Here is a 15,089-nt window from a genome sequence, read left to right on the forward strand (position 1 = left end):
CTCCCACGTGGAGAAGAGCGCGCATTCAGCGCTTGTTATGGTAAGAGGCGGGACCTTTCCGGGCAAAGTGCGCTAAGCTGCTGTCCAATCACAACACGGGAAGCGCTGGCCCAATCAGAACTTGTTACGTATTTCTAAAGGAGGGACTTCATAGAACAAGGAAATCATCAGGCCGTTTTTAGGACAGAGAAAACAGCGCTGTACAGATAAGTAAATTGTGTGAAAAATACTGCGTTTTTTTACATGCTAAACATGAACTCATGTTATATTGCACACTGTAAACGCAATCAAGGCTTCAAAAACACACGAAAAACGGGACCTTTAAAGCTTTAAAGAGGCTATATTTAGAATTCAGAAGCCCTTGTTATTATAACGACACCAGTGGCCATTAAGTGAACTGCAGCCAGCAACTTATTGCTGGAGCTCACACTTATGCACACATAAGACTGCACATGATTGAAAGCCCCAATATACTCACGGCCAGTGTTGGGCGTAAAGTAATTAACATAATCATAATCAGATTACTTTTTATTAAGGAACTAGTAAACTTCCATGACTTATTTGAAAAAGTAACTGCAGTATTTTGTTGTAAATTTAAAGGTGATACATACCTTTTAAATTTAGAGTTACTTTTAAATAAGTAATGCAAGTTACTTTGCTTTCCCATTTATCGCCTGACATCTCTCCTGCCCCCGTATTCAGCATTGTGTGTTGTGTAAATATGATGGGTATCGTAGACTAAATTTAAGCGTTTACTCATCTTACTTTTTGTGAACATTCTGAACAAATGGGACTCCAAAATTTACATTTTTGCATTTTTTTTGTGTGCAAATTTATGTTTCATTTTTTTAAATTACTGAACTAAGATGATGTGTTCGAAATCGCCCCTAATTCACTATTGCCTACATTACTCCACTAATATAGTCTACTTGAAGGATTGAATGAATGAATGAAAATGAGCGAGTGAATTCAGACACTGAGTGTGCCAGAAGGGCTGCCAGTTTTTGCATAGTTTGTGCTTGCTGTTTGATAATCAATTGAAACGTAGCAAACTGGCAACTCCAGTAGAAATGAAAAGATTTATCTTGAACTCTGCCATTGAATCTAGCATGTGTAAACCTTAATTAAACAATTTAATAATTTATACCTGTATGGAATTTATACATGATATTACACTCTAGCCACATTGGACGAGCGGTTTGTAAAATGGATGGATGGATGATTCAGCTGTGGGCGAAGTGCGGTGTGACTCTCTCAGTGCATTATGGGTATTCTTTAGTCATTGAGCATACATCAGTTGTACACATGTTGTTTCAGTGCATTGTTGGATTGAATGAGTGCGCTCGATAACGTCCACTATGGTTTTGGACACTACTACAAATGGCTCTCTCCTCAAATAGTGCTCTATTCAAGAGTATAAGAGGAGATTTCAGACACAGCCAGTGTTGAACTTTCTTCTCCTGCATCCTATTTTTCTGCAATCCAGAACGGCAGCATAGGTATTTTACATTTGCATTTCCTTTAGCCCGAGGCTTATTCCTTTCAAGTTTGGTGTGAAAGAGCCTTTACATACCAGCCTAGGTTTGAAAAAGTAATGCAAAAGTAATGTAACTCATTACTTTCCATAAAAAGTACTGCAATTGATTACTTTTTTTTTTGGTAGCAACGCAATATCATAACACATTACTTTTAAAAAGCAATTTAACACTGCTCACGTCGAAGTTCTTTTCCGTTTGGAAGCGATATACTGTTTACGAACATCCCCACGCCGTCCACGCCTGCTGAGAGCGACGTTAATTACATGAAGATGTAAATACGTGCTGCACGCTTTCCTCTCAATAACAAAATAAACGTGCAACAAAAATGATCTGATCATATGATATGGATATGTTTGCACCACCTCTGTGATTCACCAGCATTGTGTCAAAAGATAGGGTTACACTGTTATAAGTATAATTGAGACTATAGATCTGGCCATGTGAGGCTATACTTGAATTACTTGCTTTTATTTGCGTGATATATTGACATTACAGTATAGAATGCCTATTTTGGTATGATCCTGAACATTGTAAGAATTAATTTCATGTGTCATTAAACAAAAGTGAGGTTCTCTGGAGTGCACATTCAGTAAGTCCTTCACCTAAAAATCAGACTACAGTCTTTCATAGGCAACCTAGGAAGTCAGGAAAGGTCTTGTTGAAGTTTGTTTAAGTTGTATTGACAATACAAAAAGCTATTAATGCATGACAATTCTTACATGTATCCAGTGATCATATTTGCAGTGTATTCACCAAAAATATTGGAATCAATATAATCTTTATTGTGGTTGAGAGCAGACATGTAGCATAATTGCATTTTCTCTTTTGTCCTTCACATAAATGAAAGATACATTCATTACTTCCATTTTAATGACTTCAGCTGAGGCACTTGATATATCATGCAGTGCAGACTATAGCTCTCTGCAAATGCATACACTTCATCAAGGACAACAAAATCAAACTACGTCAGGGAATTATATTGTAAATGAAAGAGACAGATGCTCTTGTAAAGAAGTTTTTCATCTTAAGTATTTTGCCCAAAGGCCTTCAGTCAAGTTTTTTGTCATCTTGCAAAATATAATCACAATAAGGACCAAAAACAATGTGAATGGTTTACCAATGCGTTGCAAGTATTGCAGTCCCATTGCACAAACTGTACTTGCAGGGGTGTTTACAAAGTACTCAAAGGGGGCAAATGCACATGTCTAAGTAAACTTGTTCACTAACATTTGCTTCACCATGACCGTGTAAGAGAAGATTTACAGTAGAAGAAGTTTATATCTGCTATAGCACCCCTTGTGGCAGTGCTAAGGATGCAGGTTTGTTTGCATACAAAATTCAGCTTGTGTCGCTAGAAGTGTGTTCAGGGCCTTACTAAGATGTTTATATCATTATGTATTATAAAAATATAAATTTGATCCCATGTTTCTTATTATAAATTCAGGATGCATTGGTTGTGAGAACAGCTGCGTCAGGTTAGTGTGGTTTGGAAGTGTCTGATTTTGGCTTGTTTGGTCTGATTCTCTGGCCTTGTGTGCTTCCGTTTTGGAGTGATTTCATTTTAATGAACCCCATCCAGGGCTGGAGAAAAAGAGAGGGCATGGGTGTCATTTCAGGATTTATGCCTTCTTGTTTGATAGAACTGAATTAAATTCAGTTTCCATAAAGATGTCTTCAAAGCTTGGGAAATTTTGTGATCCTTTTTTTTAAATGCATGGGCTTATTATTAGATGGCTAGCAGCTTAGATATCCCTGTGTAGTGGTTGAAACATGGTGTCAGATCTGTTAATCGTCCAAGTGCTGCTCCTCCCAGGTGGACGTGGGAATGGCGCTGTAAGGGTCCATGATGACTTTGGCACAGCGAATGATCATTGCCACCAACAGCAGACAGAGGAAGGCGATGCATGCCAGGGTAAGACCCTGGTCCACGTCCACAAAAGCAGGGTCTGGTGTTGTCTCCTCCATGGATTCGGTCTGTCCGCATCAGTCCAGGCCTCTGATACCATCCTGATCACTTATCTGAGGGTGGGGAGATTGAGAGACAAGAGTCCAATAAAAGGAACTGGTTTCAATCTGCAAAAAGGATTTTAGGTTCAGTACACTTTAAACTCCATACACCGCATCCGTGGCCTGTTGTCAAATTACCGCAGGTGTAGTAACATCTGTATTTGATCTGTAAAGGGGCCATTCACTCAGGATGTGTTTTTACATTCGGTCTAAGCTATTATCGATCGTTTGACTTTTGAAAGTCTTTGTGCACATGATTGTAGAATTGTAAAATTAAGAAACCAACAGCCATATTTAGCATTTGTGTGTACATGGTCAAAGAACTACAAACCTGTGACTCATACCTCCCTAACCCTAGCCAAATGGATTTTAACGGGGCACAATTATCAGACATGCTGCATTAAAATGTAATATATTGCATTATATAATTATATAAATATATAATGCAATTATATAATTGTATTATATAACTTAAATATTCCTCTTTATAAATCAAAAGTTTGGGGTCAGTCAACAATCAATACATTGTGATTAAGCACAATGTTATTAAGCAGCACAACTGTTAATAACTGCTAATCAACATTGATGAGAAATGTTTTTGAGCTGCAAACAAACCTATTAGAAATATTTCTAAAGGATCATGTGATATTGACTATACAGTAATGACTACTGAAAATTCAACTAAGTATTAAATATTTAATAAAATAAACAATTATTAGTTATTTTAAATGATAATAATATCCATAATATTACTGTTTATATGTTTCGTCAAATAAATACATTTTGTTTTCAGATGTTATTAATCAAATAAAAAAAAATATTTCAACTATATATATATATATATATACAGTGTTGTTCAAAATAATAGCAGTACAATGTGACTAACCAGAATAATCAAGGTTTTTAGTATATTTTTTATTGCTACGTGGCAAACAAGTTACCAGTAGGTTCAGTAGATTGTCAGAAAACAAACAAGACCCAGCATTCATGATATGCACGCTCTTAAGGCTGTGCAATTGGGCAATTAGTTGAATTAGTTGAAAGGGGTGTGTTCAAAAAAATAGCAGTGTCTACCTTTGACTGTACAAACTCAAAACTATTTTGTACAAACATTTTTTTTTTCTGGGATTTAGCAATCCTGTGAATCACTAAACTAATATTTAGTTGTATGACCACAGTTTTTTAAAACTGCTTGACATCTGTGTGGCATGGAGTCAACCAACTTGTGGCACCTCTCAGCTGTTATTCCACTCCATGATTCTTTAACAACATTCCACAATTCATTCACATTTCTTGGTTTTGCTTCAGAAACAGCATTTTTGATATCACCCCACAAGTTCTCAATTGGATTAAGGTCTGGAGATTGGGCTGGCCACTCCATAACATTAATTTTGTTGGTTTGGAACCAAGACTTTGCCCGTTTACTAGTGTGTTTTGGGTCATTGTCTTGTTGAAACAACCGTTTCAAGGGCATGTCCTCTTCAGCATAGGGCAACATGACCTCTTCAAGTATTTTAACATATGCAAACTGATCCATGATCCTTGGTATGCGATAAATAGGCGCAACACCATAGTAGGAGAAACATGCCCATATCATGATGCTTGCACCTCCATGCTTCACTGTCTTCACTGTGTACTGTGGCTTGAATTCAGAGTTTGGGGGTCGTCTCACAAACTGCCTGTGGCCCTTGGACCCAAAAAGAACAATTTTACTCTCATCAGTCCACAAAATGTTCCTCCATTTCTCTTTAGGCCAGTTGATGTGTTCTTTGGCAAATTGTAACCTCTTCTGCACATGCCCTTTTTTTTAACAGAGGGACTTTGCGGGGGATTCTTGAAAATAGATTAGCTTCACACAGACGTCTTCTAACTGTCACAGTACTTACAGGTAACTCCAGACTGTCTTTGATCATCCTGGAGGTGATCATTGGCTGAGCCTTTGCCATTCTGGTTATTCTTCTATCCATTTTGATGGTTGTCTTCCGTTTTCTTCCACGTCTCTCTGGTTTTGCTCTCCATTTTAAGGCATTGGAGATCATTTTTTGCACCTCTTTATAGGTTTTCCCCTCTCTAATCAACTTTTTAATCAAAGTACGCTGTTCTTCTGAACAATGTCTTGAACGACCCATTTTCCTCAGCTTTCAAATGCATGTTCAACAAGTGTTGGCTTCATCCTTAAATAGGGGCCACCTGATTCACACCTGTTTCTTCACAAAATTGATGACCTCAGTGATTGAATTCCACACTGCTATTTTTTTGAACACACCCCTTTCAACTAATTGCCCAATTGCACAGCCTTAAGAGCGTGCATATCATGAATGCTGGGTCTCATTTGTTTTCTGAGAATCTACTGAACCTACTGGTAACTTGTTTGCCACGTAGCAATAAAAAAATATACGAAAAACCTTGATTATTCTGGTTAGTCACATTGTACTGCTATTATTTTGAACAAGACTGTATATATATATATATATATTTACATCATACAACAGCAAAAGAACTAAAACCTACAACAACAGTAGTTGGTTAATTGACCATGCAAATAAATATAGTAAACAAATGAATAAAAAGATTAATTTTTCCATGTTTTTTGCCTCAAAATCACGTTTTATTATGTACAGGAAGAACATAATCTCTTTTGCCCACTCTCTCCCCCATTCTAACGCACAGACACATATAGTATATACTAATTGGGCATAACATTATGACCCCCTTTCTTATATTGTGTCAGTCCCCTTTCGTTGCCAAAACGGCAAAAGCGATGCACACACACTCAGCTATCCACGTGATGTAAAAGAAAAAAACACTGTATATTTTCACATCAGCATTAACTTCTTGAAGAATTTGAGCTTTGGCCGCACATGACCCTGTTGCCCGTTCACTACTGTTCCTTCCTTGGACCACTTTTGATAAATACTGACCACTACAGAATGGGAACACCCCACAATTTAGGGTGGAGATGCTCTGTCTTCTTGTCATGACAATTTGGCCCATGTCAAACTCTCTCAAATCCTTACGCTTGCCCATTATTCCTGCTTCTAATACATTAACTTTTAGGAAAAAATTTTCACTTGCTGCCTAATATATCCCGCCCACTAACAGGTGCCATGATGAAGAGGTAATCAGTGTTATTCACTTCACCTGTCATTGAGATCAATATATAGTTACATTAAAAGCTTTTTATTTCAGATAAATACAGTTTTCTTTTGAATTTTCTATTCATCAAAGAATCCTAAAAAGATGTTACACAACTGTTTCAACAGTGGATAATATAAATGTTTCTAATCATATTAGAATGATTTCTGAAGGATCATGTGACACTGAAGACTGGAGTTATGATGCTCAAAATTCAGCTTTACATCACAGGAATAAATTACATTTTAAAATATATTACAATAGAAACCACATTTCATAATATTACAGCTTTTGTTGTATTTCTAATTACATAAATGCAGCCTTGGTGAGCAGAAGAGACTTCTTTAAAAACATTGTAAAAATCTTATCGTTCTAAAACTTTTGACCGGTAGTGTGTGTGTGTGTGTATATATATATATATATATATATATATAAACTCACTACCGGTCAAAAGTTTTAGAATGGTAAGATTTAAAAAAAAAATTTTTAAAGCAACTATATGCAAAGAACAGAATAGTTTGAGGGCATTATGTATGTATGTATATATATATATATATATATATATATATATATATATATATATATATATATATATATATATATATACAGTCTTGTTCAAAATAATAGCAGTACAATGTGACTAACCAGAATAATCAAGGTTTTTCGTATATTTTTTTATTGCTACGTGGCAAACAAGTTACCAGTAGGTTCAGTAGATTCTCAGAAAACAAATGAGACCCAGCATTCATGATATGCACGCTCTTAAGGCTGTGCAATTGGGCAATTAGTTGAATTAGTTGAAAGGGGTGTGTTCAAAAAAATAGCAGTGTGGCATTCAATCACAGGGGTCATCAATTTTGTGAAGAAACAGGTGTGAATCAGGTGGCCCCTATTTAAGGATGAAGCCAACACTTGTTGAACATGCATTTGAAAGCTGAGGAAAATGGGTCGTTCAAGACATTGTTCAGAAGAACAGCGTACTTTGATTAAAAAGTTGATTAGAGAGGGGAAAACCTATAAAGAGGTGCAAAAAATGATCTCCAATGCCTTAAAATGGAGAGCAAAACCAGAGAGACGTGGAAGAAAACGGAAGACAACCATCAAAATGGATAGAAGAATAACCAGAATGGCAAAGGCTCAGCCAATGATCACCTCCAGGATGATCAAAGACAGTCTGGAGTTACCTGTAAGTACTGTGACAGTTAGAAGACGTCTGTGTGAAGCTAATCTATTTTCAAGAATCCCCCGCAAAGTCCCTCTGTTAAAAAAAAGGGCATGTGCAGAAGAGGTTACAATTTGCCAAAGAACACATCAACTGGCCTAAAGAGAAATGGAGGAACATTTTGTTGACTGATGAGAGTAAATTTGTTCTTTTTGGGTGCAAGGGCCACAGGCAGTTTGTGAGACGACCCCCAAACTCTGAATTCAAGCCACAGTACACAGTGAAGACAGTGAAGCATGGAGGTGCAAGCATCATGATATGGGCATGTTTCTCCTACTATGGTGTTGGGCCTATTTATCGCATACCAGGGATCATGGATCAGTTTGCATATGTTAAAATACTTGAAGAGGTCATGTTGCCCTATGCTGAAGAGGACATGCCCTGGAAATGGTTGTTTCAACAAGACAATGACCCAAAACACACTAGTAAACGGGCAAAGTCTTGGTTCCAAACCAACAAAATTAATGTTATGGAGTGGCCAGCCCAATCTCCAGACCTTAATCCAATTGAGAACTTGTGGGGTGATATCAAAAATGCTGTTTCTGAAGCAAAACCAAGAAATGTGAATGAATTGTGGAATGTTGTTAAAGAATCATGGAGTGGAATAACAGCTGAGAGGTGCCACAAGTTGGTTGACTCCATGCCACACAGATGTCAAGCAGTTTTAAAAAACTGTGGTCATACAACTAAATATTAGTTTAGTGATTCACAGGATTGCTAAATCCCAGGAAAAAAAAATGTTTGTACAAAATAGTTTTGAGTTTGTACAGTCAAAGGTAGACACTGCTATTTTTTTGAACACACCCCTTTCAACTAATTCAACTAATTGCCCAATTGCACAGCCTTAAGAGCGTGCATATCATGAATGCTGGGTCTCATTTGTTTTCTGAGAATCTACTGAACCTACTGGTAACTTGTTTGCCACGTAACAATAAAAAAATATACTAAAAACCTTGATTATTCTGGTTAGTCACATTGTACTGCTATTATTTTGAACAAGACTGTATATATATATACACACACACATTATGCCCTCAAACTATTGTTATTTGCATCACATCTCTTGTTATGTTCTTTTCAGGATGTTTTATTCTTCCTTTCATTATGTTCTATTCTCTGTTAAACGAATGACTAAATGTTCCATAATGTGTTTTATAGTTTGTAATCATGCAGTGTGCTGCATTTACATTTAACATGAATCATTGATGAGATCAATAAGCGGGTATTATGAAGTGATGTTCAGCCATAATAGTGCCATATTAGTAACTCAAAAGAAGTGCATAGGGATAAAAATGTTTTGCATTATAGGCGTGCACACAAAGCACGTATTAGTCCCCTCTATTCGCGAGTCACGTTTAGTGCAGTGCAGATTGCTGATGTGACAGCTGATCACTCACTAAACAGCATTAATTTAGAGGCATCACTGAGCAAAGATGCCAAGTAAAACATTTTTTTTTACAATTTTATTTCCTCTTATTTATGTCTAGATATTAAGAAAGGAGTATAATCGATTTCTTTTCTGTAGCAGGTTGCATGTCAATATCTGGCGTATTAGTCAATTTTATTGTCTGCACACTAAAAGGAAACATAAAAATGGTTGCTAATGCATTTCTTCGAAGCATTGATTGTCTTTTTACTGTCCTTTGATTATGACTGCCTGTGCAGTGGGTCTGGTAAAGGTTACTGACTCTTGTGTGTTGCATAAACTTCATTTGTTTAAGGTCGCATTGCTCAACAACAGGTGGTTAAAGGTACACTGTCAGAAAAAAAGGTACATTACTGTCACTGGGGTGGTACCCTAAGGTACAAAACCAAAATGGTACTAATACGCACTCTTAAAGGTCCACTGAAATCAATATTTAATTTGTTTAGCTTTTAGTATGACTGTGTTAGCCTTAACATTATGAATAAGCTGGTGTGTTCCAAAACAATGACAAAATTTGCATTTAGGAGATATAAGCATTCAAAACTTACAGTCTCTCACTTCCGTTCAAACCAATCACAGATTTTGATGACGTCATCGCAGACTTCACTTTCTCATCAAATCTTCTGTCCAATCAAATGCTCTCTAGAATCTAAAGCCCGCCCCCTACACTGCTGAAGCTGCGGCTGAAATCGGTCAGTTGTTCACACATTTAATAATTTCTACATGGTGAAAGGAACATAGCGCACTATATTTGTGATAGGAAACGATTGAGTGTGAATAGGCTTTCAGTTGAGGCGAATGAAGTCTTTTCACATAAGTCTGGTTTTACATTAGTTTCACACACCACGGCAGCGCGAACACCCCCCCAAACCAACAGCTCTGGTCTAAATTTAGACTACAGGCACGCTGCGGATGCGCGAGTCGGCGCAGACAACAAACTTATCGGACCCATTCGAATTCTGCACAGAATCAATGAAGCATTTCAAGGCGATTTAAGGAGATGATGATGATAAATGGTTAGAGGAAACTGGCTTTACCAAACAGAAAGGCTCTAGTCAAACTGTATATTAACGAAACGCTATTGGCCGTTTCAAAAAAGGGGAGGAGCTGCTAACAGCTGGAGCCGTTTCAGGGGAAATCACGTCAACACATTGAATAATGCGACGTGTTTCAAGGCACTTCAGTGGGCCTTTAAAGTACTGATATGTACCTTTTAAGGTATTAATATGTACCATTTATACAGGGGGTACAAAGATGTTGTGTTGTGAAAATATTGTGCATTATAGATAAAACAAATAAATGTTTAGTTTGACCGTTTTACAATCCATTGTGTTTCCAAACTTTAAAATTATACAGTGATAAGACAGCTTTATGTTATGATGTTTCCAAACGTGATTCGTTTTATATACTTAACCTGCAATTCGTTCCTCTGAACAAATAACACGAATGCGCAGCTCATCGGCTCGCCGGTTCTCAGTATTGACCGTGTCCGAAAGAAACGGTTTTCTATTCTGTACTGGTGATCCGAGAACAGCTGTACGTTCGGTTACACACGCATGCTCTGTATCACTTCTCATTAGTTCTCTCAGCAAAACATGTCTCAGTTCAGTGAACTGCTAGAGTTACAACATATAATTCAAGATATTAGTTTGTTCTAGTCGGAAGGACTGTCACTCATGTCAGAAAGTGAGTGACTATAGTAACTTGTGGGATCAGCGCTGATTTGAGACGTGAACCGTTTAGAACGATTTAGTCCGAAATGGTGAACTGGTTCGACTGGTTCACTAAAAAGATCCGGTTAAAAAGAACGATTCGTTCGCGAACTGGACATCACTACAAAGAGACACAAGATGAGAGAAGGCGTTAAAGGGGTGATGAATTGAGAAATCAACTTTTCCTTGAGCTGTTGATATATAAAAGGTCATGGTAATATAAGAATATCCTGTAAGTGTCAGAACTGAAAAATGTCCTTGTTAGTCAAACTAAAGCTTTTATAGACACCAGGCCCAGAAAATGATCATGTGAGACGTCATCGACTGACGAAACATCACCTCTACAGAATAATAAGCACGTGTAATTCAGTAGCCCCGCCCACTGACTCATCGGATCACTCTAACCAGCAGCAATAAACATGACGAAGAATATAGCAAGATAATGCACTATTACTGGTTGTGGAACCAGTCTATGGGAAAAACACAGTCACTGCATAAGCTTCCTCTGGATCCTAATATTATGAATGTGTGGTTGAACTTTATTTTTTATGAAGTTCCAGCTCATGTGGGGAAGAAATGGTGTTCGCTTCATTTCACTGCAGGATCGTTTGTAAACAAATCTCACAATGCTATTTTCCCATATTGGATCCGACAGGAGGAATGGTGCAACACACTTATGTGAGTAAAACGTGTTTTTTATATGTAATATTATTGCATTGTTATAGATTGTTTTGCTTATGTGTACATGTCTAACAGAACACATACCTTTAGCACGGTGGACTCCCGGGCAGGCATATGAATCTCTCTCTCTCTCTGGACTTGACATTTGAAAGGCGTGCGTGTATGTGTATGTGTGAGCGCGCGGTTTGCGCTTATATCGAACGATCATGCTGGCTATATAATACAAAAATAATAGTACAATCAATCGCGGGTGGATGAGAAATAAATCATTGTGCTTGTTTGATAAAGATGTACTTTAATCATTCCGGTTGCCGCTTTTAAAACAATCCTTCCCTCATGTGAACTGAACTGACAGGGGCATAGATATGACTGGAGCTGAAGCTCATTAATTATGCAAATCTTATCCAATCCTAGCCGTGGGCGTTTACTTCCAAGTCTCCAGTGCTGCATGCTCATCAAAACCCAGCGTTCAGGGGAGAGCCTCAAAACCAGCGTAGAAAATAGCCTATTACTTATTAGTTATGATGTTTCTGAATTTAAAAGCCACACAAACGTCATTAGTTGACCTTAGACAACAGTGTAATAGTGTTTTTTTAAATCCAGTTCATGACACCTTTAAATTACCTCATGTCTCAAAGCACCTAACATAAAAATAATAATGAACTTAACTTACAAAGCTCTTAATTTTACCACCTGACTACTGCAGATTAATTTCAACGTTGACAGTGTTAACGTAGAAAAGCATAAATCCGAGTCTGAGGACGTGAACAGCTCCAGGTACGTCAGGGTTTGCCATCTTACGGTTATGATATGGTGTGAACGCAGCATAAGCTAGTTTTTTGGTTTAGGAGGAACGGTCAAACTCGGCCGTCATCATTATGGCCCCGCCCACCGACTCTATACACGATGTGATTGGCCCGGCAAGAGTTAGGGGAATACAGCTCAGAAGTGTATTGAGAGTTGCTAGACGACACTCGCGGGCAGATTAAATTTACAGCCGCTAGGGTGCGTCTAGATTTCTAGGCTAGGTGTGTGGAGGTATAGAAATTCAAATGACAGGCGGGTAGAACTTCGTATCACTGCATTTGGACTGAATGCAATGATTGGACAAACATTTTTTTTTGTCCTGAGACTTCCACAGAAGATACATGTACATGTTTAATATTTATACCACTTCTTGATTGCTATTAGGTGTGAAGAGAGTGTCAACCAGTATAACAAGTGTTTCTAAAAAGATTGCCTAACCTGTTTTTAAATATATTTACACAAACATTAAAGTTTCATCATCATCATTTTTTATTAAAAAAATTTGTGTGTGGGAACATGGTAAATATTGATTTTCATTTGAAAATGTCTTGTTTTCTTATTATATTAATATAATAATAATGACAGGCCTCTTAGGGCTTCCATACTAAATTTCATTCAGATATAAGTTTGGAAAGTTCTTAATGCGGCGATAACTCAAACTTCAATCTCAAACAAAGTTATTTTATTGTGAGGCAACTCTGAGCCAAAAATTACAGAATTGTATTATTATTAATATTAATAATGTTGTGATTCATCTCGGCAAGATTGGGCTGGTTGCATCAGAACTCTTAATTGAAGTTTTTTTTCCCAGGAAAAGAATGGGAAAATACTTCTGAAACCAGCTGAAAAGGTCACGTTATACTCCATTAGTCCTGCAGTTCTGCTGGGTAAGAATGTTCTTTTGTAGACAACAAAACTGAACATGTAAATGACATTATCTGAAGTTAATGAGGGTGCACTGAAAGGATTTAAACTCTCTCTCTCTCTCTCTCTCTCTCTCTCTCTCTCCCTCCCTCCCCTTACATTTCTGCATATAAAAGTTTTTATCAAAGGCTTGTGGATGTTCATGTAGTGTACCAGAGTTAATGGGGTCCAGTAATGTTCTGCAATGCAGTTCACACAATGTACAGAACATATCTCATTTATTACAGTGAATTTGAACACCAAATTCAATATGTGATGCTTCACCGAGTCTTCACAAGGCATGAGGGTGGATACATCAATATGATGATATAGTGCTATTCCAAACAAACGTAATTGCCTCGTTTTAAACTAAAATCTGAGTCAGAAAGTACCTTTAACCATAGAATACTAAATAGGCTGTGTTGGTAATTTTATATCAAATTATTATGGTGAAATACTTATTTAGCCTATATATTAAATAAATATCCGTAGTTTTAGATAATTCAGTTAATTAATTGAGGAACTTAGTCTAATTTGATTTGATTTCATATCTCATTGAGATTGTAAGCTCTTCCCCATCTTGATGTCTCACTCTGTATTTGTTACTCATTGTTTTTGCATCACTTTTGTGAGTTAATAATGAAAAGCAGGTCTGAACATCCTGATATCCTTTCAGTCCATATCCTGTCTATATCTAATGTGTATGACAGCATTACCCAAAAGTGCCATACTTCATTCAGTTTGTATTCTTTGTGCTTATATTCAGAGTCTTCTATTTTTGTAGCAGTGGATCCGAGCAATGCTTTCTTCTTCAACACAACACTTGGCAGCTGTGTCCATTTTTCCCGAGACCACCACCAGTGTCATGACGCACAGTCCGGAGGCAGACCCTTATTTAGACCTCATCTATTTTATTAATGAAGCAAACTTCCAATCTGAGAGGTCTTGTCTGGAACCGCTTTGCACCTCTGTCAGCAGGTTTGTGGATTATGCCTGCATTCATCAAGCCCCTTCACGTCTTCGGTGAGCTCTGGTCTTTAAGCGGACATGCTGTTTTGGAACAGTAATTAGTGTTCACTCAAGGACGCAGGCAACTGTAACCATGGCAACGACATTAGCAATTTAATGGAGAATTACAGCTGTCCCCTCCGACCAGAACTCACGGAGAAGGAAACCTTTCATCTCTGAATTAACCCTGGTGTGGACTTTAAAAAAGACTGCCTAAATCATTTAGAAACCACTTTGTTTGGGGAATAAAACGCAAACACAGGCAGTTTGACATTAAAAGTGTCTGCTCAGAGATTATCCTCGATAACCAGCTAGCATTTTCTCCATTTGTCTATTCACTCCTTTTCTGGAACGGTCACATTTGAAAGGAACTGAAAAGCTGATAATTTGGAATCAAAAGCAATTTTTGACAAGCTAATTTTAAAAAAAGCAAAACACTTTTAATATGGTGCATCAAGCAACTCTGAGAATGTCAAACAGGCTAAGGCAAACTATAGTCTGATTAATTAAAAGCCAAAAGGAGACAACACAGAAAACACAGCTGGGTCACTGAGAGCAACTCATATAGAGTACTACAGGAGTCATAAAACCTGAAAATTTGCCTTTTTGCTCTTCATACAAATGCCTGAAAGAGGCCTGTGGTTAAAACA

The 15,089-nt window shown here is 37.4% G+C and overlaps 1 protein-coding gene and 1 long non-coding RNA gene across 3 annotated transcripts in view; one reads left to right on the forward strand and one right to left on the reverse strand.

The window, feature by feature from the left end:
• Positions 1–2,297: 2,297 nt before the first annotated feature.
• The window catches only part of LOC137085337 (cortexin domain-containing 1 protein), a 38,451-nt gene continuing 25,659 nt past the window's right edge, over positions 2,298–15,089 (reverse strand). Inside the window, exon 2 of one of the 2 annotated variants that reach the window (XM_067451897.1) lies at positions 2,298–3,557. In XM_067451897.1, coding sequence (XP_067307998.1) covers positions 3,324–3,503 — 180 coding nt within the window. In that variant the 5' untranslated portion in view covers positions 3,504–3,557 and the 3' untranslated portion in view covers positions 2,298–3,323. Of the gene's footprint in view, positions 3,612–15,089 lie in introns of both variants that reach the window. The other variant, XM_067451904.1, reaches the window with a different exon arrangement.
• On the forward strand, positions 11,513–14,876 carry LOC137085332 (uncharacterized). Its single transcript, XR_010906966.1, has 2 exons — positions 11,513–13,415; positions 14,198–14,876. It is a non-coding gene; the product is annotated as an uncharacterized lncRNA (long non-coding RNA).

The sequence above is a fragment of the Pseudorasbora parva genome, chromosome 1, assembly GCF_024679245.1.
Source record: "Pseudorasbora parva isolate DD20220531a chromosome 1, ASM2467924v1, whole genome shotgun sequence".
NCBI lineage: Eukaryota > Metazoa > Chordata > Actinopteri > Cypriniformes > Gobionidae > Pseudorasbora > Pseudorasbora parva.